The sequence below is a fragment of the Sturnira hondurensis genome, unplaced genomic scaffold, assembly GCF_014824575.4.
Source record: "Sturnira hondurensis isolate 20B ecotype Veracruz unplaced genomic scaffold, ASM1482457v3 Scaffold0007797, whole genome shotgun sequence".
In the NCBI taxonomy this organism is placed as follows: domain Eukaryota; kingdom Metazoa; phylum Chordata; class Mammalia; order Chiroptera; family Phyllostomidae; genus Sturnira; species Sturnira hondurensis.
The window spans coordinates 2,340,913-2,366,786 of NW_028080428.1; the positions used below are offsets into that span (position 1 = coordinate 2,340,913).

Genomic DNA, 25,874 nt, shown 5'->3' on the forward strand with positions numbered 1-25,874 from the left:
TCACAGTTAAAGTAACTGCTGGAGCCCTGGCTGGCATGGCTCAGTGGATTAAGGAACTGAGCACGGGCCTGCAAACCAAAGGGCTGCTGGTTCGATTCCTAGTCAGGGCATGTGCTTCGGTTGTGGGCCAGGTCCCCAGTACGGGATGTGTGAGAAGCAACCACACATTGATGTTTCTCTCCCTATCTCCCTCCCTTTCCTAAGAATAAATAAATAAATATTGTTTAAAATTAACTGATAAAAGTTTAAATCTCCTGACTGGGCTCTGACTGATATGGGCACCAAATCTTTATACTGAAATTAGTTTAAAAGGAAAAAAAAAAGACAAAAAAATCAAGGATTTCCCTGCCTCTCCTGTACTAATTGTATCTCAGAGTGACCAAATAGTTGATCATGGAAAGCTTTTCCTTACAGAAAGATTCCAGCTAAAGACAGAGAACTGGTGGTATAATTGGGAAATCGCCCCTTTTCCGTGCCTCATTAACGAAGGAGGTAGGCAACGAAGAAAGTAGATTGGCTGCTAAACCTGTGGGGCAAAAACTGATAGGAAGCTGTGTAGCAAATGCATGTTGCCAGCAGCTCCTGAAGCCACGTTCAATTTGGACATCATTAAAAGCAGACCGAGCCTTCTGGCTGGATGCAGTAACATCACCTGTGAAGTCTTTTCCGAATAACGGCCCCGGGTTACCTGCCAGTGTCTAAAGAGCAGGGGACACAGAGGAACGTGTTAAACACCATCACCAGGGCGAGTCTACAGGCGAATGAGCTGGTTCAATAAACTGTAAAGGGCATGAGAAAAGGTGACAGATGAAAAGAGGAACACAATGGATACTTTGTTTGGATCCTGAATCAAATAAAAAAATTGAGATTATCAGGCAAATTTGAACAGATTGGCTACTAGATGACATTAAGGAATTAATTTTGTTGGGTGAGGTACTGGCATGGTGGTTAGGAAAAAATTAAGTCTTATGTTAGAGACACATATGTATGAATGCAATCTACATATACATACACACGTATAGTCCAACATTAAAGAATAAAAAGCCCTGACATGCCTGGTTCACTGGGTTGGGCATCGGCCTGGGAAGTGAAAAGTCACCGGTTGGACTCCTGGTCAGGACCCGTGCCTGGGTTGCGTGCCAGGTGCCCGGTTGAGGGTGTGTGAGAGCGAGCGGATTGACCTTTCTCCTGCACGTGGATGTTTCTCTCCCTCTCTTTCTCCCTTCCTTTCCCTGTCTCTAAAGATAAATGAATAAAATCTCAGAAAATAAAAAGTTACGGGAAGCAGGTACATATGAGGCAGGACTAGCGAGATGTTGATAGTATCGGAACTGGGTGATGGGCACAGGGGGTTTCGTTATTCCATTCCATCTACTTTTGAGTATGTTTCAGAATTTCCACCAGCCCTGGCTGGTGTGGTGCGAGGATTGAGCAACGGCCTGGGAGCCGAAAGGTCGTGGCGATTCCCAGTCAGGGCACAGGCCTGGGTTGCGGGGCCAGATCCCAGTGGGGGGCATGTGAGAGTCAACCTATCTATTGCACATCAATGTTTCTCTCCCTCTCTTTCTCCCTTCCTTTCTCTCTCTAAAAATTAAATAAATAAAATAAAATAAATCCATTATAAAACTTTGTTTAAGAAGGGAGCTAAAAAGTGTTGGCTTAGCAACAGGAGAAGGACATATGTTCAGCCAAAGACACGGACAAGAATGTTCAGAACAGCACACTATTTATAACCGTCCCACACTGAACAACCCGAACGTCCGTCGGGTTTAGTAGAATGGATAGATGGTGGATATGCACACAGTGGAATGAGCAGTATGGATGGATCTCAGACATGACGGAGGTGAAGACCAGACATCAAATTGTACACTGCCTGCTTCAATACAGTACAAAAACAGGCAAAAATAACCTACACTATCAGAAGTCGGCACATTGCGTCCGGAGGCAGGGACTGAAACAGAGCAAGAGCGGCCTCAGGGGGACGGCGTCAGGGGGGACGGTCAGGGGGGGGACGGCGTCAGGGCGGTCGGGGGTTGGTGGGTGTCCTGGCCCAGGCAGCAAACCCTTCCCTCCTCCCCCTTTCTGCTTCTGTTCAGCTCTCAGCAAACGGGATGCCGCTCACCTGTCCTGGTGCGGGACTCCTTGCTCAGCCTCCTGATCCAGATGTTAATCTCTTCCACAAACACCCTCACCCAGAGACCGTGTCTTCCCAACCCTTGGGCATTCCTTAGCCCAGTCTGGTTGACACATAAAATTAACCAACACAAAGAACCACCTAAAATGGTCTAGAAAACCACCTTTTCTGCTTAAAAACACTGGGTCCTCTTCCTTGCAAGCAATATTTTCTGCACTTCTGTTGTTTTCTTTCCTTATGTCCTCTGAGTTTTTAGTACCTTTTCTTTTTACTGGCTTAGAGGTTACACACTGTATTTCTTTTCTTTTTTTTTTTAAAGAGGGGTAGGGAGGGAGGAAGAGAGGGAGAGAAACATCAATGTGTGGTTGTCTCTCATGTGTCTTCCCACTGGGGACCTGGCCTAGCAACCCAGGCATGTGCCCTGACTGGGAATTGAACCAGGGACTCCTTGGTTCGCAGGCCAGCACTCAGTCCACTGAGCCACACCAGCCAGGGCTCTATTTCTATTTCTTAGGTTACCCTTAACATTTTCGCGTGTGTGTTAACCAAGTCTAAATTTAGTCAATAGGTCTTCCTCCCTTCAAACTATACAAAAAGGCTTCAGAACACTTTAATTATAACTGTTCCCTCTAGTCTTATTTTTGTTCTGCAGAACTTGATCTTGACTTTTTAAGAACCACCCCCAAATTAGCATCATCATTAATGAACTTGCTCTTTGCTCCTTCTTGCTTCTCAGATCTCTCCTCTGGGGTCATTTCCATTCTTTCTTAAGTTCATCTTCTGGCAGTTCCTCCTGTCTGCTGGTGCTGAACATTCCGCCGGCCTGCGCGTCTTCGCCTTGGCACAGGGTGGGGACGGCTGAGCTCACTCATGGGGCTGTGGGGGCGCTCGACGTGGGCCCCGCTGGCCATTGCTCTGAGGCTCTGATCCCCTGGACAGACGGAGCTGGCCTCACTGCAGGCCTCCACTCAGCAGGCTGGGTCCCGGCCATCCCACAACTCCCCTCCCCTGAAGCTTGAAGCACCAGATCCTGCCATCTGGGGTGACCCTCCTCAAACCCCCTTGGCCTGGCATTGTGGGCTCTGCACCTTACAGAGTCAACAGGCCCAACACGTGCACTTTACCTGCCCTTCCTCAGACCCTGGCCTTTCCCTCCTCTGTGCGCCTGCTCTAGAGGACACTCAGGGGTGCCAAATTTCCCTCTGTGTCAATATACACTCCACCTTGGGGAGTGGGGGAGAGACAGAAGGGATCCCCAAAGTTTCTGACTTGTCAGCCCAGCACAGAGAGAAAAGGGGGACCACAACAGGGGGCTCTCACTGTCGAGGCCTCATCTCACGAAGCTACGAGCGCCCCCAGATAGGAAAGAGGATCGATTGCCAAAATGCTAAATTGATGGGAGATGTCAGGTGACTGGGGGCCTACATGAAAGAGGAAGGCACTCGGAGGCTTGAGAGATGAGGACAGGCGAGTCCGAAAGCACCAGCTGCTTCTACAAGGGGAGCAGTTGAAACAGTGTAGTGAGGGGGTCCCTGGGGAGAAAACCCCTTTGGAGATTAGGGTGCTGAGATCTCAGCCCCTCTGCCCACCTAACAGTGTCCCATGGCCTCCTGAGTCCCATGCCATTTTCTGGAGCAGGGTTTCTGGAGGGGACATGCACAGCCACAGACGCTGCCGTGTGAGGCCCCTGCACCCGATGTGGGTACTTTAAAAGACTAGGGCAGCTCCGTCCTGTCTCTAAGTTCATGAGCACGTGCTCCCCTGTGTATGCTAGAGGGGAGGGACTGGGAAGGCCTCTGCAGTGAAGTCCCCCTGGGGTAGGGAAATGTGTGTGTTCCCAGCGGTGGACCCTTTGGCTGGACAGAGACCGCCACTACTGGACTGTGTAAGTGCGGTGGATGGTTTGGGGTGCTGCCACCCAGGGACAGTCGACGACCTGCGGGTTGGACGTGCTTATGGTGACCCCTGCTGGCAGCTTCTATAAATACTGACTGAATATGGAGCCAGGAACTGATGCTGTGGGAACCACAGTGCACACCACCAGGGGCAAAGAGTCTCCTCATACAGGAAGTAATGAGACCGGAGTGACACCCAGCACTGCCCCCATGCTTGGCAAGCTGGAATGGCCAGTCACAAAGTTTCTGGCACGTGGTGCCTTGTTGTGAACTAGCAAGGGTTACACGACGGAATGGATACTTCAGCGTCGTCAGACTCTGTCATAACCGTAACTGGGAAAACTGCCACCCCACTGGCACTTGGTAGCCGGCCTCGGCTAGCCGTTGCTGGCGTTCCATTCCCCTGTTGCCAGGTGAGACGTGCCTTACACCTTCCACGGGGACTTTAGCTTCTCTTGCAACATGGCATTGGACCAAATTCAAACACGTGAGCCCCCTGGTGTCCTGACTTTGTGTGACATCGATGACTGTCAGACAGTGGTTCCTACTGGGCAAACGCCCGCTGCCTTGCACACCCCTCGGCCACTGGAGAGCGGGGATGCTTGGGCTTGTACGAGGACAAAAGCCGGGGTGCTGCAGCTCAACTGACCCCCTAGGGGGACATCTGGGGCCACTTCCTAGGAGTCAGTTGCTGGCCTGACACTCCCGACCGCACAGAAGGAGGCCCTACACCAATTTAGCTCCTCTGCAGCGTCCTTCACTTCTAAGAATTTTACAAAAGCCTGTGCACTGGGCCACCAGACAAGAGACCGAGTGCACGGGCCCCTGCACAGGAAGCCTGAGGATCAGGAAGCTGTGAGCCAAGCCCTGCCCCAGCCCCTCCCCTTGGACGTGCAGACTCTGTCTCAGCCGTGCAAACCGCATCCACCAGTCCACTGTACTCGCTGACCCCCGGGCTCCCGCCCTTCTTCCTGCTACTGGGAAGCGCAAGCAGTCGCATGCTTGTGGGTGTTGGCCGACTTCAGCGGCCGGCCCCTGCCACACTTTGCCTGAGGACTTCCCCGCCTCTGAAGCCGATCTACCCACACTTGGGCAGGCCTGGCCAATGCCCCTCTTCGGCAACGTCTGGTGGCAGTTGAAGGGAAAATGGCCCGGCTGCCTGGCTCCTCAAGGCCATCGTCGAAATAGCTCCCAAAGTTCTCTACACGGGGATCTCCAGGGTGGTGGCCTGTAGGTGAAACCTGCCACGGAACTCAACCTGAGCTGAGAAAAGAACAGCAGAGGCGGGCTACAACAGAAAGGGTACACTCGAGAAGCTGAGAGACACGGAAGATAGCGAGACCTGAACACTAGGAATTTGAGAGAGAAACGTGACCAGGGAGGGAGAACACATCTGAAGAAATAACAGTGGCAAATTTCCTGGTATAACACAAACATAAAGCACCATGGATCAAAAAAAACCCCAAAGAGTGCCAAAAGGAGAGAAAATGAATTATCCACACTCGCATACATTGCATAGAACTTTAAGAGTATCAGAGAGAATGCTTAACAGAGAGAAAAAAACACATCAGATACACTGAAACGATGATCACCTGATATCAGATTGTTCAATAGCACCACTGGATGCAAGAAGACAAAGTAATAATTTCAAAGTATTGAAGGAAAAGAATTTGGAATCTAGAACATCCTATCTCTCCAAACGGTCTCTTTACTATAACAGATGGGTCCCTATATACCAATTATTACAATGAGTTAAGTGGATTAAACATTTCGGTTCAAAGACAAATAGTAAGCCTTGGCCTGTGACTCAGTTGGTTGGAGCCTCATCCCTAGTGCCCAAAGGTTGAGGGCTCGAATCCCGGTCTGGGAACATACCGACTGTGGGTTCGATCACCGGTTGGGCACGTATGGGAGGCAGTCAATGAATGTCTCTCACACCGACGTTTCTTTCTCTCCCCACCCTTCCTCTCTCTAAAAATCAACGAACATATCCTCAGGTAATGATGAAAAAACCAAAAAAGACAAATAGTGATTCAGTTTTTAAGAACCCACCAAATGCCTAGAGACACCTGGACCACGGAGGGCGCACTAGCTGCTGGGTGGGAGCGGTCTGGCTGGGCGGAGCCCTAACCGGAAGATGCCCGGCGACTATTCTGCCGTCAGACGGAGCCAGACACAAAGCACCTGCAGGGGTGGGAAGACCGTCCCTCTGCAATAAAGGCCTCAATGGCAAAAGGGGTGGCAACCCTACCACGCTGTACTTCGTACGCTAAACTCGAGATATAGCAAGCAAAAATTGACACCACAGAAGCACTTACTAATCCCACCTCGGGGACCCACTGCAGGCGAAGGGCACAGGCCCGCCCATGGGAATCGCCTCCAGGCACTGCCTGCGGCTGGGGCGGAGGGACGCCTCCCCCAGGCGCCGTGCCAGGACAAACGCTCCCACAGGAACACAAACAAGAATGGTTACGACTGCAAAAACACGGAAGAACGCGAAGGCCGTCAGCAGAGGAGTGGTGGGAAAACGTGATGAGGACCCACAGAGAAAGAATATTGACAGTCAGACGCATCACAGTGGCGCTGCGACAGGAACTGCGGAGACACACGACGCAATGCGAGAAGTCGCCTCCCAAACATGAGTAGGTTAGCCTTCTCATAGGGTTAAAATGCCTTTTAAAAACTCTTTTAAAATGCATGCAGATGTAAAAAGAAAGCGAGGGCATATGAAATTCAAGAAGAGGGTTATCTTGGGCGGGAGAACAGAGAATGAGATGGGCAGGGCAGGGTGGGGTGTACGGTCGCCTGGGTTATCGTCCAAGTCCCAGCCTCTGTGGCAGTGGGTCTGAGGCTGTTTACACTATCAAAAAATCAAGGTAAATATTAAATATGTTTTATGGACCAAAAGAGGTATCATAATGGAAATTATAAAAGTCTGAACTATACTTCACACCTATCAGAATGACTACTATTAAAAGAAAAAAACTCAAGCAAACAGGAAATAATATACTGGTGAGAATGAGGAAAAAATGGAACCCCTGGGCATGGCTGGTGGGAATGTAAAACGGTGCAGCCACTGTGGAAAACAGTATAGCGTAGCTCCTTTAAAAATGAAATATATCCTGGCTAGTGTAGCTCAGTGGATTGAACGCGGGCCTGCGACGCAAAGGGTCGCCCGTGCGACTCCCAGGCAGGGCACAGGCCTGGGTTGCAGGCCAGGTCCCCAGTAGGGCACCCATGAGAGGTAACCACACACTGACGTTTCCTCCCACTCTTTTCCCTTCCCTTCCCCTCTCTCTATAAATAAATAAATAATATATATTTTAAAAAATGAAAATGAAATATAGAGCCCTGGATGCTGTGGCTCAGTGGATTGAGTGCCAGCTGGTGAACCGAAAGGTCGCGGGTTCAATTCCCAGTCAGGGTACATGTCTGGGATGTGGGAGAGGCCCCCAGTTGGGGGAGCAAGAGGCACCAATCTTTCTGATATCTTGATGTTTCTTTCTCCCTTCCCTTCCCTCTCAAAATAATTAAAATCTTTAAAAAAATTAAATATAGTTACCATACGGTACAGCCAATCTACTTCGGGGCACATATCCTTGAAAGTAAGGTCTCTAGCAGGCACCTGTACAGCCATGTTCAGAGCAGCGTTATTCACAATGGTTGCAGGTGGAAGGAATCCCAACTGTCTGCGGATGGTGCGTGGGTAAGTCAAATGTGGCATATCAACACACATACAGTGGGATATCATCAGCCTTAAAAAGGGAAGGAAACTCTGCCCTGGCTGGCGTGGCTCAGTGGATTGTGCAACGGCCTGCAAACCAAAGGGTCGTGGGTTCAGTTCCCAGTCAGGTCACATGCCTGGGTTGTGGGCCAGGTTCCCAGTTGGGTGTGTGTGAGAGGCAACCGCACACTGTTGTTTCTCTCCCTCTCTTTCTCTTTCCCTTCCCCTCTCTCTCAAAATAAATAAAATCTTTAAAAAGAAAAAGGAAGGAAATTCTGACACATGCTACACTGCAAATGAACCCCGAGGACTCAGTGAAAGAAGCCCAGACACAAAAGACAAATACTGTGTGATTCCACTTATCTGGGGCTGTCCAGTAGCAACATGAGCAGAGGGGTGGTTGTCAGGGCCTACAGCGGGCAGGGGCAGACGGGGAGTTGTTAATGGGCATAAAAACATTCCGGAGATGGGTTGCACAATAACGTAGATGTCCTTAATGCTACTAAACTGTACTTCTTAAAATGGTTAAAACAATCATTGTTATGTGTATTTTAATACAACTTTAGAAAACGAGACACCAGTGTGTGCAGGGCCGCAGCAGGGAGACTTTAGCCTTACTCACAGGTTACCTACCTGCAAAGGGAGGCGGCGCGTTCGTTAGGGGGCGTGGTCGGGGCACGGCCCCTTTGGCCAAGCGTCAGTGTGAGCTTGACCCCGTACCGCGTGCCTCTGACCCGTTTCACCCAAACTTGGGCACACAAACCCAAATGCAGGGCATTTTTTTAAGGTAGCTGAAGGGAACTTGCCACGAGTCCATTTATAAAGAACAAAAATATATTAAGGCATCTCCTGTTCTAAATTAAAAAGGGCTAAAGAGATATAACAGTTAAATATATAAATCATGTATGTTGTGTCTACAAAGAAAGAGAATATGCAAATGTCCTACCCTGATGAAGGGTATTACAGCTTCTTATTTTACGATTCTTTAGGTCTGAAAATTCCCTTTATAGTTTCGGGTGGCTGAGGAGGTAAAGCTGAACACTAATGAGCTCAGCACCCAACCAAAAAGGTTAGAAAACCACAGAATAAACCCAGGGAGTACAGGGAACAGAACAAGAGCAGGAATTAAATACATAGAAGGAAGCCAACAATGAAAAGGAGTGACAACAGAAAGCTGGTATTTGGGAGAGACTAATAAATAGACATCTGCCGAGATCGACAACATAAAAAGGAGAGGGACCACCGGGGAGTACATTAGATGTAAGTAATAACATGTAATTTGGGAGACACTCAAGAATACACACATAAGGCCAGTCTACAAACAGTTTTGTGCCAACAAATTTAAACCCGTAGGTAAAAAAATGAGGAACTATGAAAACATTTTTCCTTAAAAGTATAACTGATTCCAGAACAGAAACCTGAGCAATCCATTAGTATAACAACCTAAAGTTATCCACCCGCCATTCCCCAAATGCCAAGCACAGTTGGTTTTATAGCGAGTATTATCAGAAGTGTTAGAAGTGCAAACTTCCAATCTTCTACAAGCATGTGGAATGCAAATAAAGACTAGAGAACGCTCTCCAGGTCATTTTAGGAGGCGGCCACCACCCTGGCAGCAAAACCAGACAAGGGCTGTACAGGAAAGGGGGAGCTCAAGCCATCTCCCCAGGAACCTGAATGCCGACATCCCACACACCAAAGACCAGCTCCAGCAATACAGTGAAAAGCACGCCATGACTCTCTTATTCCAGGACTGCAAGGGGGTTCTAACGTGAGAAACTCTGTCATGCTGTCTCGCCACATTCACCGACTGAAGGAGAAAAACCACTCGGCCAGCTCCGATGGCCAGGCGTGTTCCTTGGCGCACGTACAGGGTGGGCCAAAAGCAGGTTTCCGTTGTTCATATGGAATATAATGCAATAATGACTAAGTAGTAATATGAGAACAAACTGTGTTTCACATACTCACAACTGTCAGCCTACTTCTGCCCCGACAGGTGGCTGGGCAACATGGGAAGAAAGCTGGGATGCCTGGGGAAGCCTGAGACGGCCAGTACTACAGGGACAGAGGTGCAGAGGCTGGCGGGCCACAAGTCTCAAGCCCGACTGCCGAAGGGAACAGAACTGTCAAGCAACCAGGCACCAGGACCTTCTATGGCACCTGGCGGCGGCGGTGGTGGTGGGGGAGGGTGTTTAGGGCACTTGGCTCATTCTGGGAGATCTACTCACATAGTGGAAACCTGCCACAGAGCTGGAAACAGAGCTGCAGAGAATGGCAAAGGGGAGAAACATGCAGAACACAAGGACTCTACCCCCACCAGGATTCTGAGCTACAATGCCCCAGGAACTAAACGGCTGATACAAGACGGAGACATGGAGATGAAAAGGTTTGGTTCGCAGGCCTGTGCTCAATCCACTGAGATACACCAGCCAGGGCTAGAGATGAAAAGGTTTCAGGGCAGGAGAGTCTATTAGGTAAGTAGCAGGACTGCTGCGAGCTAGAGGAAAACGCAAGGCCTAGGTTGCAGATACAACGCCAAAACAATCACTCAAAGGAGTACTCAGAGGGAAACTCACAGCCCTACATATGAGGAAAAACAAGACTGAAACTCAATAAAACATGCAGCTCAGAAGCTAAAAGTGAGAAAATAAACCCAAAGAAACAGGAAAAGACTAACAGACATTTTGCAAAGGTAGTCAAAGGAAATACACAGAAACCAGGACAGATCCTTGTTGGTCTGATTTGCTCTCGCTCTGTGTCCCTTTTGCTGGTACAGGAACCAGGTCATGTGGGTCAGGTGTGGCTCATCTCGCCTCCCCCCAGCCCCCACCTCCCTGCTCAGCACTGGTCACAGTGACTGCTCAGGAGAGGACAAGTGACTGAGCAAAGCCAACGGGTCTTCCCTGAGGTACCTGAATCCTGATGAAGGAACCTTTTGTAAGGACTGAGAGGAGACAGGAGTTTCCCAAGGAAAACACTTGTAGGGAGAAAGGGATCATCAGCGGAGAGGAGCAGAAACAACCCGAGAGACAACAGCGGAGGGAGCCTGGGCAGGGTCCTGCCGGGCCTGGGTCAGCTCCGCCTAAAGCTCTGCTCGTGCACCTCGGCTCAAAGCGCTCTTTTGCTCCTGCTGATTCAAATCGGACTTTGTCGCTTTATAAGTAATTTGCAAAAGCCCTAAATACAAACTACTACGCATGACTTTTTGCCCCCAAACCTTAAATATACATCAAATATATGATTCTCAAAAAAAAAAAGTGATCAAAATTGAGACAAAAAGAGAAAACTTGAGTCAAAAAATTAAAAGGCAAGGATCCACCCATAAAGGCATCAAGCACAGACGTTTTTATAAATACATTTTACCCAACTTTAAAGAAACAAATCATTCCTTTCTGGAAATCCAAGCTGGAAAAAAAGATGACGTGTCTAAACCCACTCTACATGCTGGCATAATTCTGTTATCAAGATCATTGAAACAAAAAGTGAAACTGGCCCAGAGAAAGCTATAAAAACCCCAACTAGATAAATATTGTAAAACTAAGCAGGATTTACATCAGAAAGCGAAAATGGTTCCACATTAGGAAACCTATTCACAAAGTTAATACACTAAAACAAAATCTTCTGATCATCTCAATAAATGTCAAAATTCATCACGATGTGCTGACTGAAGGAAAAACCCCACCGTGAGCCAGAACAGGACACACCTTCAGCCCAATGAGGGTTATTTACCAGAAGCCTAAAGACAGACTCGGATTTCTTCCTGAAACACGAGAACCACCCCTGCCAGCAGAGGGGCAAATAAGGGCACCCTTCAGCACTGCACTGGGGTCCTGGCCTCCACAATCCACGAAAAAGAAACGAGCACCAAGGATCAGACGAATCTACCGCTAGTAGAAGACTTGACTTTGAATCAGAAAGAGAAGAGAATCAACTGAAAAGTGAATTAGAATTAGAAAATTCAATTAGATCAATTAGGGGAGCCCACAAAGAGCAACAGCTTGCCATCTACACCAGCAAGGGTTAGAAACGTAATTTCAAAGGACCCATTCATAACAATAAATAACTCTTAAGAATCCTAAGACTAAATTGAACTGGAAACATTAGAGACCTATATGAAGACAACACTTTACAGAAGGAAAATATAACCTCATTTTCAGGTAAGATTCAGGAACCCTGGCCAGGTAACTCAGTTGGTCAGAGCGTCAGTCCCCACACGCCCAGGTTGCAGGTTCGATCCCCAGTCAGGGCACATACACCAAGCAACCAGTGAATGCATCAATAAACGGAACAACAAATCAACGTTTCTCTAAAAATCAGTAACTAAATTTTTTTCAAAGATTCAAAAGTCTTCAGATAGCACTTCTCTCCATATCAAACTATAAAATTTAAATCCATGCCAATGAAAACCTCACCAGAACTTCTGAGTGAAAATTGACAAGCCCACTCTCAAGTTCTTACGTAAAAAAAGGAAATTTTCACGGAAAGCAGGGCAGGGATGAGGGAGCAGTATCGGTCATGCTAGAAAATGTGCAACAGATCAACAGAACAGATTAGAAATTTCCAAGAGATCCGTGCGTATATACGCAGAAATGCAGTTTATTTTAAAAAAGGTATTTAAATTGGTGAGGAAAGAATGACCCATTCAATAGATGGTATAGGAACAAGCAGCTATTCCTTAACAAGAAAAGTTAGTCATTTCCCATAAAAAGTAAACACAAATAAGTTAAAAAACACACATACATATGTATCTCTACCTCATCTGGGTTTTTGTGTATGTAGACATTTTTAAACATGTACATACACATACACACAAGTATATACATATATGTATACACTTAAAGCTACACTAAGCAAACATAAGAGAATGTGAATGAGGCCCAGATGAATGAAGAAAGGCTGAAGGGCCGCTGAATTTCAACGGTAAGCAAAAAGACAGGAAGACCCACGGGCACATTCGTAGGGTCGGTAAGGGGGAGGTGAAAGTGCCCACCAATGGCTACTATTTCTACTTCTTTTTTTAATTCTCACCCAAGGACATGCTTATTGATTCTAGAGAGGGAGAGAAACATCAATGTAAGAGAAACATCGATTGGTTGCCTCTAATACATGCCCCAGTGGTGGACCAAACCCACAATCTAGGCATGTGCCCCAATCAGGAATCGAACCCACAACCTCAGTTTACATGACGATGCTTCACCCAGCCAGGCTGGGGCTGGCTACCACTTCTTCATGAGGTGTAAGCTGTGGTAACCAGCAGAGAAGGGGGAATGCACAGACAAGATGAGAAATGTTGATATACATCCGAGTCGATCTGCTGGGCAGTGCTGAGGGTCCATCTGAAGTTTGTAATGATTAACTTAAGGTGAAACCAGAGGGTCGAATTGGCAGTTTTCTGTAACAGCGACAGGCCCAGGGACGAATGACTGGGTTGGCCAGGGTTAAGTTCGAATAGATACACACAGTGGAGGAAGACATGGGAGGGGAGGGTGTGGCCACGGAATCTGTGTTGCACAAGGAGGAAACTGAAGGTAGGAGAATATGGTGGGAAGGTGGTGGGGATGGAGGATAAAGATAAAAAAGTTTGCAGAGGCCGGAGTTGAGCAAGTGAGCAAGAAAGCCAGGAGGTGGTGACTGCACAGGTACCAGAGTTTAAAAGGTGCTGTGGTTTGTATTGATGTCAGGGGTCCGGGGACGAGGGGCGTGGGCAGCAGGCGCGATCAGAAGACAAGAGCATTGGTGATGGGATCCCAGGAAACTGAAGGAACGCAGCGCTGCATGGGCCCTCCCATGGACGTAGGAAATGAAGATGAACAGAAGGAAAAGACTACGCCGGGAGACAAGCTCTCTGACGCCTGAGCAGTGGCGAGAAGGCCAAGACCAGTTCTGAGCGGCGTGGCTCAGCTGGGTGGGGGACCTTCCACTTTGCGGTGGGTCACTGCTTCAATCCCAGTCAGGGCATGTGCCCGGGCTGTGGGTTCAGTAGATGTTTCCCTCTCACACTGATGTTTCTCTCCCTCTTTCCCCCTCCCTTCCCCCCTCTCCAAAAATAAATAAATAAAATCTCTCTTTTTTAAAAGATTTTATTTATTTATCTTTAGAGGGGAAGGGAGGGAGAGAAGGACAGAAATATCAATGTATGGTTGCCTCTCATGAGTCCCCTGCTGGGAAATGGCCTGCAACCCAGGCACGTGCCCTGACTGGGAATCGAACCACAATCGTGTGGTTCGCAGGCCCGCACTCAATCCACTGAGCTACACCAGCCAGGGCAATAAATAAAATCTTAAAAGAAAAGGTCAATGCCAGCAATGAGGAGGAAAAGTGTATAGCCAGAAGTTAAAAAAACAAAACCAAACTACCCACAAGTGAGATGATGCGGTTCACAAGAGGGCTGAGGAGCGACAGTCTGAGCTGCCACAAGGGCCCAGCGAACTGGGGGGCGTACACAGCAGCGTGGAGGTGGGCACTCTGGCAGCCACAGGTGACTAGAAAGGCAGGGACAGCAGCTGACAAGGCACTATGAAGTTCATCCTGAGTGCTTCTGAGAGGTAACAGGGACCAGGCCCTATGGCTGTGATCCTGAATCAGTGCGGGTTATGAGCAGGAAGAAAGTGGGACTGTCCCAGTTATGAAATACATGCAAAGAGGAACAGCATAAGGCCCGACACTTGCTAAGAACCCACCCCTTACTAGATGCCCAATAGAGAGAGAGAGAACCTGGAAAAGACTGCAGCCATCCTCCACTTCCTGCCCACTCAGCCCACCTGCCCATGAGGCCTCCACCCCAGAGAGCCACTCGGACACCAGCGCACGTCACCACCCACCAGGGGTTTAATTCTCCTAGGTCAGAAGGCCAGTTCAGAAAGGGGTCCTGCTTCATCCCCATCTGGGGGGGAAGATCTGCAGAGCACCCTGGAATGTCCAAGCTCAGAGGAGCCACGGACCAGTCTCTGAGCAACAGGAGAAGTAGGTCCTGGGGTCTCAGGCCACCTCCTCCTCCTCGCTCTCCTCCTCACTCTCGTGATACTGCCTGCGGTTGGTGTTAACGAAGAGGTCAGAATCGTCTTCGGAGCTGGACTCTTCTCCTGATGACTGTGGCTCAGCTGGGAGTTCTGGCTGGGTCTGTCTTCACCGGGGAGAAAAAAACAAAGTTAGTGCAATGCCTTCTGGGAAAGCCTGATCTGCAATCAAGAAGCCTCACAAAAAGCAGGACCTCTAGGGCCAAGCAGTCAGGGCTCAGTGAGTCAGACAGGGGCAGAGTTAGAGCAAAACACAGAAAAACTCAGCCAAAGAAAACAGGCTGAAGACCACCCATCCATCCACCTCAAAATTTACTAGAATCAATGCTTTTAATGATAATGACCCTACTGCCAACACACAATGGACCTACATTGCGTGCCAGACACTCTACCAGCAATTTTACAAGCTCCTTTAACTCTTGAGAGACTCCCATTTTAGAGGTAAGGAAATCCAGGCTTTAGAGATTAGGTAGCCTGCTTAAAGCCCCCCATTTGTAAGTGGGAAAGCCTGGATTTTAACCCACAGTATCTAACTTTCAAGCCACATGTTTTACCGGACATTTAGGAGCTCTCAGAGGGAGAAAGAGAGGCCTCATTCCCCCCTCTAGGCACTAAAGCCCGATGCCCCATTTGCTGTCTTCCCTACCCCACAGCTTGATCCTAACCTGTTCCTGTGGTTGTTGTGTTTCTCAGCCACTTCAGAGAAGGCCTCGGGCCTGTGTCAAGGGAAGCCAGAGTCAGAAAGAACAGAGAAAGCTCTCAGCATAAAAACCGTTTCCAGCTGCCTGCAATGCCGTGAGCTTCCTCCCCCAGTTTCACAGCTAGGAAGTCAGTGCCCCCGGAAATCAGCCAACCAATGACCAAGGGGACCACTTACCAGAGCCCTTCCTTCTGCAGAGAGCGCACATGGTCTTTACAGAGCACAAAGGAGATCTCAGCCTTCACCTTTTCTCCCTCTTCAATAGGGTCAACAATGAGAAAGTCCCCTGCGGGCAGAGAAAAAGCATAGTCAATCCAGCTCAAAGTGGCAGTAGTGGAAGCCAAGGTGCCAGGGAATGGTTCTATCTCCCAGAGGGCTGCCTCTCTCACCTCGCTTGATCCAGATGTTCTTGCGGTACTTGGAGGGCATGCTCACCAGGAAGCGCTGCCCCTGGGCTGTCTCTACTTCATGCAGATTGTTCCCTGGGGTCCTGAGTACCTGGTTCAGGAGACCAAGAGCCAATGGGCCTCATCAGCCAGCTCAAAGACTCGGTGAGCTGCACTGCACCCTTCCCCCACCCTAGGGGCCCAGCAGGAGCTTGGGCCCAATGCTACTCACCCTCACGATCTGCTGCTGGTCAGAAGGCACCATGTGCTCCCCCAGCACCTCCTTCACCACATGCTTCCTTTTGGTGGCCTGAGACATGCTGGGTCCTATCCCAGGGTGCTGAGGGACACAGAAGCCGTCGACTTTTCCTCCTGAGTTTCTTGGATGGCAGGGTGAGAATCCAGGACTGTTTTGAAAATGGGAAGGGACTTTTTACTGAGTAACACAATGTCCTGGCTAAGAACGTGGGCTCTGAAATCTAATTGCTTGCACTGAAATCCTACCTTGACTATTTCCTATGGACAAAAAAAGGGGGTTTCTATGGAGAAGTAACCTCCCAGGGTGTTCCTAAATGGGCATGTCATGGTGGGTGGTTGTGCCTCAGGCCTGCAACTTCTGCAGTGTTTTTTAAGATTGTATTTGTTTATTTATTTATTTCTAGAGAAAGGGGAGGGAGGGAGAAAGAGAAGGAGGAAAATGTCAACGTGAGAGAGAAACATCAGTTGGTTGTCTCCCGTAAGTGCCCTGACTGGGAATTGACTGAATCTGTAACCTAGGGCATGTGCCCTGAACAGGAATTGAACTGGGAACCCTTTGCTCTGAGGGATGATGACCAACCAACTGAGCCACACTGGTCAGGGCAGTAAAAGGTTTTTAAGGCAGCCAAGTAATACCCCTGGAAAGCATAATCAAGCTCAAGGAACATATAATTTTGTTAATTATCCTGTAATCCAATACCTGCCTAGCTTTCTCCTACCCTCATGTAATCTTAATTACACTTCCTCAATTTCAAGTGCATAAAAGAAACCAAAAAACTGTAAATTTCGCGAGCACTCAAGATCTGGCTCCCTGGCATATGTTCTCAAGTTGCCTCAAATAAACTCACAAAAATTCTCTCCCCGTTTGTTTGTCACGTTGACGATCCTTACTGTTCAACTCCTCTAGGCCTCTGAGAAAACGAATCGCTGACCCAGAACATTGCTATTAGAATGGAATGATGTAAGCAAAGCACTTAGTACTGTGTATGACACGCAGGAATAACACGCTGTCCTACGTACTAGCGTAATCACAAAAACTAAATCATTCTGTCAATCGATCAGGAAGGGAAAGATAAACTGTATCTTCCTCAACATACTTGTGCGTCCCAGGGTAGCACAGCTACGCAACACAGATACACAATCACTCAACACATTCTAGGCAGAGAGCAGTCAGGAGACCACCGTAACGGTCCGAGCCAGAAGCCAGTTCAGTAAAGGGCGAGGTGAGCCGCTTTGGTTTAGGGCATCTGCTGTATTTCTGACTTGGGTTCTCAAGATGACAAGGACTCGCACCGCCAAGACTGGTGGTTTTCAAAAGAAACTCCAAAGTGCTACCGCTAGCTGGGAAGGCCCAGCCTTCCTCCCTTCTCTGTCCCGGAGGAAACGAGCTCCGAGAGAGACCACACTTACTTTCTGACCCCCTTCTCCCGCAGGCGCTGCCTGATCGACCCCGTTCTCCAGGCTGGACGCCGGGAGCGGCTGGCTCACGTCTCACTTCGCAGCCGAGCTAATGAAAACTCAGAAAGGGAACTTGCCGGCTGTCACAACGGTGCACTCGGCTTGGACTCAGGTCCCGGTTCCTACCCCTCTCCTAAAATCTCGATTGAGACGAGAGAGACTCGGGGTGGCCTATGCCGGACGCTTCCGACACTTCCGGCGCTCTGCAGTAAGCCTCCGGCCACACTTCTTCCGGCTTGTCCGTCCCTCTAACTCTTCTTCCCTCTGCCAGGACGGCCAAGGCTAGGTCCTTGAGTTCCGGACACCGTGCAGTGGGGAAATGAAGTTTTCTCCGCAGTTTCTGCTCCTTGAGACCGAAACGCTGGCTGAGACCCGAAACTACACAAGAGATCCCGGCTTCCCGCGAATGGACCGGAAAGGAGCGCCTACTAAGGTCGCTGTCGAGGTCCAGAACGCCTCCTCTCTATGGCTTTAAGGGGCTAGAAGTACCAAATCTAACTTTTTAGGCGGCTCTTGAGGCGACCCGGAAGCGGAAGTGGAAGAAAGTTCTAGTGGGTTGAGGTATTAGCGGGAGCAGCCGGGCGGCGGGAGGAGCCGTTAAGGTAGCTGAAGCTGTGGGTGAGTGCCAGCTGCGGAGCAGGACCTGGTTTGGAGAACAGTAGAGGTGCACGGAGGAGGAGCGGAGAGGGGTCGCAAATGCTGCGGCCGGCCGAGGGATGGGCCCTCCAAGAGGGCTAAGCGGCGGGACGCGGCGCGTGGGCTCCGCGGCGCGTGGAGGGGGCGGGGCGCAGCGGGGCGCAGCGGAAGCAGAGGCGTGGACCCAGGAGGGCTGGGAGCAGGTCGACGCGCTCTTGCGTGCGTCCGTGAGCAGTCTGTGGGGCGAGTGGGACTGGAAGACCCTTTGTTTGCTTTTCAGGCCAGGTAGCTGTTCCAGGCTGTGCCAGTGCCTTCTTTTGCCAGCCAAGGTCACAGAGGGTGTGACACCTTCAGGGTGAGCGCTGGCTGCTGACTGGAAATTTCCCCACTGCCCTGCGTGCGTCACCTGATAGGGCAGGATAGTCTTTCCTCTAGAGCAATACCAAAATGCCCCTCCCACGGGGAGTGGAAGAGATTTTTCTCTCTCTAGTAGTGGGGGAGATTCCCTTTGGCTTTCAGTTTTCCCATCAGTGAAATGGTGTCGAGTGGGCACCATAATGGCTGGTTTAGCTTTCTCTGAATAATAAGAGATTTGGACCATTGGGCCTTTGGGAGCTCCCGGATTTCAGTCCTAATCTACCTTTTCTTGGGATGCCCAGGTTAACCCTGATCAAGATGACAACCTCCCAAAAGCACCGAGACTTCGTGGCAGAGCCCATGGGGGAAAAGCCAGTGGGGAGCCTGGCCGGAATTGGTGAAGTCCTGGGCAAGAAGCTGGAGGAAAGGGGCTTTGACAAGGTGTGGGTGGCTGCGTGCAGCTGGGGAGGGCTGGGGTGGCCGACTTCAATATTGCGTGGCATTTTGGGAGTGGGGAAATGAGTTTGCTTCTTGGCGGTGGGCAGTGGTATATAATCTGAAGAGACAGCCAGGGCCAGCCCTGACTCCTAGGCTCATATGCTTTGAACTGCACAGAAGTGCCCTTGTTTTCAGGCTCAGAGCACTGAGCAGCTTGTCCTGTACTTTGCCTGTGTTTCAGGCCTACGTGGTCCTTGGCCAGTTTCTGGTGCTAAAGAAAGATGAAGACCTCTTCCGGGAATGGCTAAAGGACACATGTGGCGCCAATGCCAAGCAGTCCCGGGACTGCTTCGGGTGCCTTCGAGAGTGGTGCGACGCCTTCTTGTGATGCTCTCTGGGGAGCCCCCGACCCCCGACCCCAGCCTTGAGTCTCCATCAGAGTTTGCAGCTGAGTGGGGGCTCCTCCCTTGTTCCCTACAAAGGAAACAGTTGCTGTCTACTCACCTCCAATGTCCTCCAGGGTCTTCGTGGGAGTTCTCTCCCCTCACCATTTCAACTTTTTTGGAATTCTTGCTCTTGCATGCATCTCCCTTCTCTTTCTCCTCTCAGATTCAGGTCAATAATTATTAGTTTTTCTGAGTGGATTCCTGGCCCCTTCCCTCACCCCCGCCCTTACCTCTTGTCTGTTTTATGCCATTTGGCTTCTCTTTTGGCAGAACAGTCACTGTCCATATAAAGTTTTTTCCGTCAATAAAGTCAGTGGCCTTCAAGACTGGGCTCTGTGGGTTGAAAAGCAGCTGGGTTGGGAGGTGCCTCTTCCCTGGGGGCTGATAGGCCTGCTGCTCTCCTTATTGGCGCAGATCGAAACTGTCAGCTTCCTCTTCACTCTGGAGGACAGCCACCCTCTCCGTGCAAGGCTCGGACAGGTGCCTTGGAGTGTCTCAATCCCTTCGTAATGTGGGAGAGTGTGGGTTGACCCATTCCTGGGATCCAGGTGGGCTGTGGTGTTCCAGATGCCAGTTGAGTCAATAGCTGGGCTAGGCAGCACCTGATGGAAAACTCGGTGGGAGTCAAAGGTACCAGGAAGGGGTGGGGCCCAACATGGGTAAAAGTTCGACCACTAATTGTCACCTGCTCTCCTGGCCTCTGGGAGGAGTATCACACCTTAGCGGGGCAGAAAAGCCATGGGTATCACAGTGGGAGGGTGGGTGTGAGTTACACTTTTATCCTGTTCTTGGTTGAACACTTAGTGAACCAGGCCCACAGCTAAGGTTTTTGCAAACACTTTTCTTCCACTGTAATTAAATGATTGTTTCCTCTTTCACAGACGAGGGAACCAGGGGCTCAGAGACTAACAAGTAGTATGTTCACGGACTTACTGGTAGGAGGAACCAGAGTGGCCCTCAGACAACTTGGAAACGTGTACCTGCGAGCCCTGTGTTCCTTGGCCACACCACTCTGCCTCTCTGAGCCTCAGTTTCCCCACTTGGAAAATGAAAAGGAGGTTGTTGAGATGATCAGAGGGAATGCTAGCTGTGCAGCACCTGGCCCAGCCTGGCTTTCAGTCCGTCAGCAGAGCCAGAGGAACTGCTTGCTTACAGAATTCTCCTCAGTGTCACCAGACCTTGAATGTCGGTTCTTGAGTCTCGTTGTCATAGGAATGAGCACCGTACTCAGTATAAGATAGAGCAGAAAGCGTCTACTAAAAAGAGCTTGTGGCCCTAACTGGTGTAGCTCGGTTGGTAGGGCGTTGGCCCACAAATCAAAGGGTCACCGATTGGGATGTGAACACAGGGCCACCAATCAATATTTCTCTCCCTTTCTCCCTCCTTTCCCCTCTCTAGAAAGAATTATTTTTAAATGTTAAAAAGCTTGTGCACAAGAGAGTTAGCCAGAAACGAGAAGTTGAGTTCACCAACAGGTTCTCGTAGACAGGTTACATTGGGTGGGGCCTTGGGGCGGGTGTAGGGCTTGGAAATGTGGGTGAGGCCAGTTGTCCCCCATCATCGTCTGGCAGTGATTGATCGCTGAGGTAGTCACAGGTGTTGGCCATGGTCCGTGGATCACTCAAGGGACCTGTAAAACAACACGCACACAAATACTATAGTTACCCTCTGACAGAGTAATGATTTTGCAGAATACCGATGTTAAAAGAGGATGTTAGAGCACTTGATACTAACCGAGCTATCTGCGTCCCAGCCTTGGGTCGGAGGCTTGTGATGCGCCGTGATAGCTGGGTTTAAGGAGTGCAATATTAAAACGAGAGCCGTGAGTCTTAAGCCCAGTGTGTAAAGACACACACTGAGTTATAACTCAGTGGCACAGCTGTAAAAGGGAAAGGAAAGGATGTTATGGTTGGTTGTACCTTCTTTCCTTTAAAGATGTGACTAGGGTAATTTCAACTCCGGGATTTTACTGAAAGCAAGGAGTCCTACCCAGGCCCCTCACATGAGTTCTTCCCATGAAGATGGAGTCCAGTTGCGATCCCCCACACTGTCACAAGAGGGTTACCGTCTGCTTAGGAGAGACTGGCATATTCAATACAGAAATGGGTAATGTGAGAGATTTTCATGGTCTCAGTAGGGAAAAGTAGGAAGAGAAAGTTGACAGTTCAACTGCATGAACAAAAACTGTTTCTCTAAAGATACAACACACAGTGAAGGGCAAGGCGGACCCAGAGAGGGAAAGGGCATTTGTGGCGCAGACAACGCCGGGCCGTGTCCAGGGCGTGTGCAGACTGCGGTGGAGGGAGAGTGCGGAGCAGTGGGAAACCTGGGAAGGGCCTTGAAAGGCAACCGCAAGAGGGACACCCGGATGCTGGATAAGCCCGCGAAAAGACTCGGCCTGGAAGTGCGAGTGAGATGCTGTTGTGCACTGACTGGAAAGGCGGCAGGACCGCGTGCTGGTGAGGGGGTGGCCATCTGTATGAATCCTGGGGGAAACAGATGTTTCTAGTAAAACTGAAGACCCACTCTGTGACCCAGCAGATCCACTCCCTCAGGGCTATGACCAAGGACTACCACTGCTGGCCCAGCATCTGCCTGCGCTGAGACACCAGCCTTGTAACAGCCCCCAACTGGAACAGCTGATGGCTGTCCACACTGGTGAACTTGAACTTGCTGTGATACAAGAATTGAATCTCAAAACATCAAGTAGTGTGCTTCCATTCTTGGAAAGTTAATTGTTGCTTGGAGATCTCTATGTAGGTGGTAAAATGAGAAAAGCTTGTTGCAGAAGTCAGCAGTGATTGCCTTAGGGTGGGGCGAGGAGTGGGGCAGCCTGGGAGCAGCAGCGGCAGCTAATACGGGCACTGGCTGGTCGTTAAAGCGAACCCGGGTGCTGTGTGCTTTTCCATATGTTAGCTGCACCTATGTTAACAGCAGAAGAATAGAAGGGAAACAGAAGAGACCTGGGCGTAGGGCTCGTGTGCAAGCAGTTGGCACCTGGTGGTGGTTGGTAGGGGAGAGGGCTTAGTGTGGGGCTGGCTCCGGGAAGTGTGGGCGGCCCCTTGGACAGGCACCAGGTGGTCCGCAGGGCCCGGCTTGTGGTACAGGCCGCCTGCTGGGAGGGCGCCAGTCTGAAGCCAGACTGAGGTGGAAATGTGGGCTGTCCCAGGAGCTTCAGGCCGTACTGTGTTTCTGATGTTTTCCTGGATGTGTCCAAGTTCACTTCAGAGTCCCCTCAGCCTTGACCCTTGCATTCTGATGCTGCCATGCAAGCCTAGTGTCTCTGGTGGGGGCGGGGGCTACTCGGCAGGGCCACAGCTTCTCCCCATCCAAGTCCTGCCCGACTGTTGTCGGCGCTCCCTGAGGTGTTCCTCCTCCACAACACCCTCACCTGGCGCCTGCCCACGTTGGTTGCCTGGTTTTGCTGCTTCTGGCTCTGGCACTGGTGCCCGTCTGCCGGCACTGGGATGCACTGCCGGCTCTGCTCTGTGAGGGGGTGGGCTCTCCCTGCCTCACCCACAGGCTGACTCTGAAGAGGTGGAGCCTAGTTTCTCACCTCTCCCTCAGGGCTCAGGCAGTACCTGTGACGGCTTGGGAAGGCCCAATCCCTTTATCTGGGCCGCTTGGCACATCCCACACAGCTTGCTGGATCAGTCCTAGAGCAACAGGAGATGCGGCATCTAGAATGTGCGTTGTGACACTGGCCTCAGAGATGGCCCCAGCTCAGCCAGCACCCTGGGTGTTGGAGGAAACGGACGCAGGTGGCGATGGGGGAACTCAGCTTATCGAAATGTCAGCCCACGCCATCCAACAGGCCCTGCTTTGTTGGCAGGCATAGGTGGGCCTGGAAGTTGGCAAGTACTGACTCAGTGTCATTGTCCTACCCACACCCTGCTGCCGCTGCACCCAGCCTGAGCTTGACCCCCTCAGCCAGTCTAGTGTGAGTGTTCAGACCTGGCCCAGTGCTTGGGGTGAATCCTGCCCGCGCACTTGGGTCCTGAGGGGGTCCTGCTGCCCCTGGAAAGGAATTGGGGGAGGCTACATGGCGAACCCCAGCCTGGTGGCAGCCCAGAGTGTGAAGGCTCACAGTGTGTGCTCGTGACTGTCAGCCTCCCTTTCACAGTATCCCCTCCCTGCAGGGACCAGGGCTATCCTCACCTCGACTGGTGCTTAGCCTGAAAGCCAGCTGGGTCCGGGTCTGGTCTCCGTTCCTCCTTCAGTCTCTGCGCAACCTGCGGCGAGGGGCCTCGCTGCCCTCAGTCCCCGCTCAGCTGTTGGGGGGTGAAAGTGCAGCCCCCAAGGAAAGCGGAGACCCTGCACTTGGAGAGCCGCTCCGTGGAGGTGTTTCTGTCACTGCCAGCTGCAGCTCTCTGCCACGAGGTCTCCTTCCAGGATGGGATCAGGCAGGAAAGGGGAGCAGAGCCCTGGGGTAAGGAGTAAAGGCTAAGGGTTCAGCAAAGAGGGTTTCGGGGGGTCAGCATGAAGGCCCTTGGTGGCCTGGTCCTGGGATGAAGGGAGTGTCGAGGGCCCACCCTGGTCAGTGAGACCCATTGGCTAGGGCCAAGTGGGCACCCTGGGCTGGAATGTCCCGGCTACAGCAAAACCGGAGGTCCTGTGGCCAGTGGGGCTGGCCAGCCTTGGGCTCACACCTGGCTCAGGCATCCTGGAAGCCAGAGTGATCAAGGGTCAACAGGGTGGAGTCCAGCCCTGGCAACCCCTCCTGGGGTACCCCACCTCCAGGATATGGGCCTGAATAGCAGGCCTCATAGTCCAGTGAGGCAGTGTGGGACTAACACCAGGATGCTGGCCCTTCCCCTTTGTCCTCTCATTTCTTCCTTGTAAAAAGAGGAAATACCACCTCTGCAGAGCTGCTAGGAGGGTGAGAGCGCCTGTGTTGAACCCCTGGTACGTACCGGGAGTTCAGTAAGTGTTCATTTCCCTTCCCCCATCCTTCTCTCCTCTCTAAGACCCTGCTTCTAGCTCTGAGCTTAGACAAGTGGTCCTGGCCTCTGGTTAACTTTCCTCATCTGCAAAATAAAGATGACACTTACTATTTTGTGCTGCTTACGAGACTAGACCAGGGGAGGAGTCTTTGCTAACTGTTAAGTTGGGGGGCAAAAGATCAGCATCTGCACTGGAATGGCAGGTAGGCAGGGGCAAGTGAGCTGGGGACCCTCCTCGGCTAATTGTCCAGGGAGTTGGAGGTAACTGTGGCCGTGGCTGGACTCCAAGTGACAGGAGAGCAGACCTGGGAAAGGCAGAGGAGGCTCCTGGCCCCTTGGGGCTGCCCCTTCCTCTCCCGTGTTGCTCTCCTGGGCCCCTTATCATCCTCTGGCTTCTCAGGTCAGGTTCCTGCCGCCTCCTCCCCAAACCCCCCTCGAGCCAGCTGGCCCTCTCACAGACTGGGGTCTGTCTCTAAGGTAGACACCTGAGCCCACAACAAACGTGACAGTTGCTTGGAATCCCAAGATTGTTTTCACAGCTGGGAAGAGGGGTGGGGCAGCTTCCGAACTCGGTAGTGACAGCACTGGGGTGCTGGGAGGTGCTGCTTAGTCACCGATTGATCACGGTACGGTTGGCCCGTGAACACCAATGGTCACCCCGGACTAATAGCTCTTTGTTGACCAGAAGCCTTCCCAATAACATGAAACAGGCTACTTGCACATGTATGTATGTTGTATGTATTATACCCTGTATTCTTACACTAAGCCAGAGAAAAGATATTAAGAAAACCCTGAGAACATTTACAGTATTTCTTGGGGGGGGGGGACATGCATAGGTGGACTCATGCAGCCTAAACCCCTGTCCTTCAAGGGTCAGCTGTGATAATGACCACTTACTCAGCATGAACTGTGTGTCCTGCCCTGTAAACCACCACCTCTGTCAAGTCTGATGCAGACCCTCGGCCCCAAGCACTGACCCGATCTTCATGTCCTACGTGTGCCCTGCCTCCCCAACCACGGGATGGAGAGTGAGTACAGTGCTCATAGCCAGACACGGAACCCCAACAAAGTACGGCCTGCTCCATGCTCACCTGAACACCTTTTATGTTACCAGATTATTATGCCCCCTTCAAAGAACCACAGTGCCCTGTTTTGCTGGTACTTGCAGCCCATGCCCAGCCTCCCTATGAGTGACCCAGTCTTGGGCCAGTTAGTACTAGAAGAACCTTAGAAGGGAATAGTTGTCCCCTTTCGATGAGGACACTGAGGCTCTGGAAGCTCAAGGGGCTTGTCAGAAGTCACCCAGTTAGTAAGTGACAGAGCTGGTGTGACAGGCCCTTCCCTCTGGCCAATTACCATGCTCTGGTCTCAGTGTGGTTAAAGGGCAAAGATTTGAGTCAGACCGCTGGGGCTCAGACGCCAGCGCCGCCGTTTGCTGTTCACCATCTGGGGCCCTTGCAAGTCAGTTGTCCCTGGCGTCCTC

At 50.7% G+C, this 25,874-nt stretch overlaps 2 protein-coding genes and 1 non-coding gene across 3 annotated transcripts; 2 read left to right on the plus strand and 1 right to left on the minus strand.

The window, feature by feature from the left end:
* Positions 1 to 14,559: 14,559 nt before the first annotated feature.
* On the minus strand, positions 14,560 to 18,014 carry EIF1AD (eukaryotic translation initiation factor 1A domain containing). The gene is made up of 6 exons (XM_037053254.1): positions 17,524 to 18,014; positions 16,088 to 16,262; positions 15,859 to 15,967; positions 15,647 to 15,755; positions 15,435 to 15,485; positions 14,560 to 14,876 (listed from the first exon to the last, which is right to left on the minus strand). Exons 2-6 carry the CDS (start codon positions 16,172 to 16,174, stop codon positions 14,732 to 14,734), a joined length of 501 nt encoding a protein of 166 aa, XP_036909149.1. The 5' UTR covers positions 16,175 to 16,262; positions 17,524 to 18,014; the 3' UTR covers positions 14,560 to 14,731.
* Positions 18,015 to 18,101: 87 nt separating this feature from the next.
* BANF1 (barrier to autointegration nuclear assembly factor 1) lies at positions 18,102 to 19,772 on the plus strand. The gene is made up of 4 exons (XM_037053256.1): positions 18,102 to 18,189; positions 18,488 to 18,562; positions 18,867 to 19,005; positions 19,244 to 19,772. The coding sequence occupies exons 3-4, from the start codon at positions 18,883 to 18,885 to the stop codon at positions 19,388 to 19,390; spliced, it is 270 nt and encodes an 89-aa protein (XP_036909151.1). The 5' UTR covers positions 18,102 to 18,189; positions 18,488 to 18,562; positions 18,867 to 18,882; the 3' UTR covers positions 19,391 to 19,772.
* Positions 19,773 to 21,165: 1,393 nt separating this feature from the next.
* On the plus strand, positions 21,166 to 21,329 carry LOC118991845 (small Cajal body-specific RNA 1). The gene has a single exon (XR_005067489.1).
* Positions 21,330 to 25,874: the final 4,545 nt, after the last annotated feature.

Coding starts and splice junctions, on each gene's coding strand:
- BANF1 (XM_037053256.1), top strand. CDS start 18,883: ATGACAACCTCCCAAAAGCACCGAGACTTCGTGGCAGAGCCCATGGGG. Junction 19,006..19,243: donor AGGAAAGGGGCTTTGACAAG/GTGTGGGTGGCT, acceptor CCTGTGTTTCAG/GCCTACGTGGTCCTTGGCCA.
- EIF1AD (XM_037053254.1), bottom strand. CDS start 16,174: ATGTCTCAGGCCACCAAAAGGAAGCATGTGGTGAAGGAGGTGCTGGGG. Junction 15,968..16,087: donor ACCAGCAGCAGATCGTGAGG/GTGAGTAGCATT, acceptor CTCCTGAACCAG/GTACTCAGGACCCCAGGGAA. Junction 14,877..15,434: donor CACAACAACCACAGGAACAG/GTTAGGATCAAG, acceptor TCCCCGGTGAAG/ACAGACCCAGCCAGAACTCC.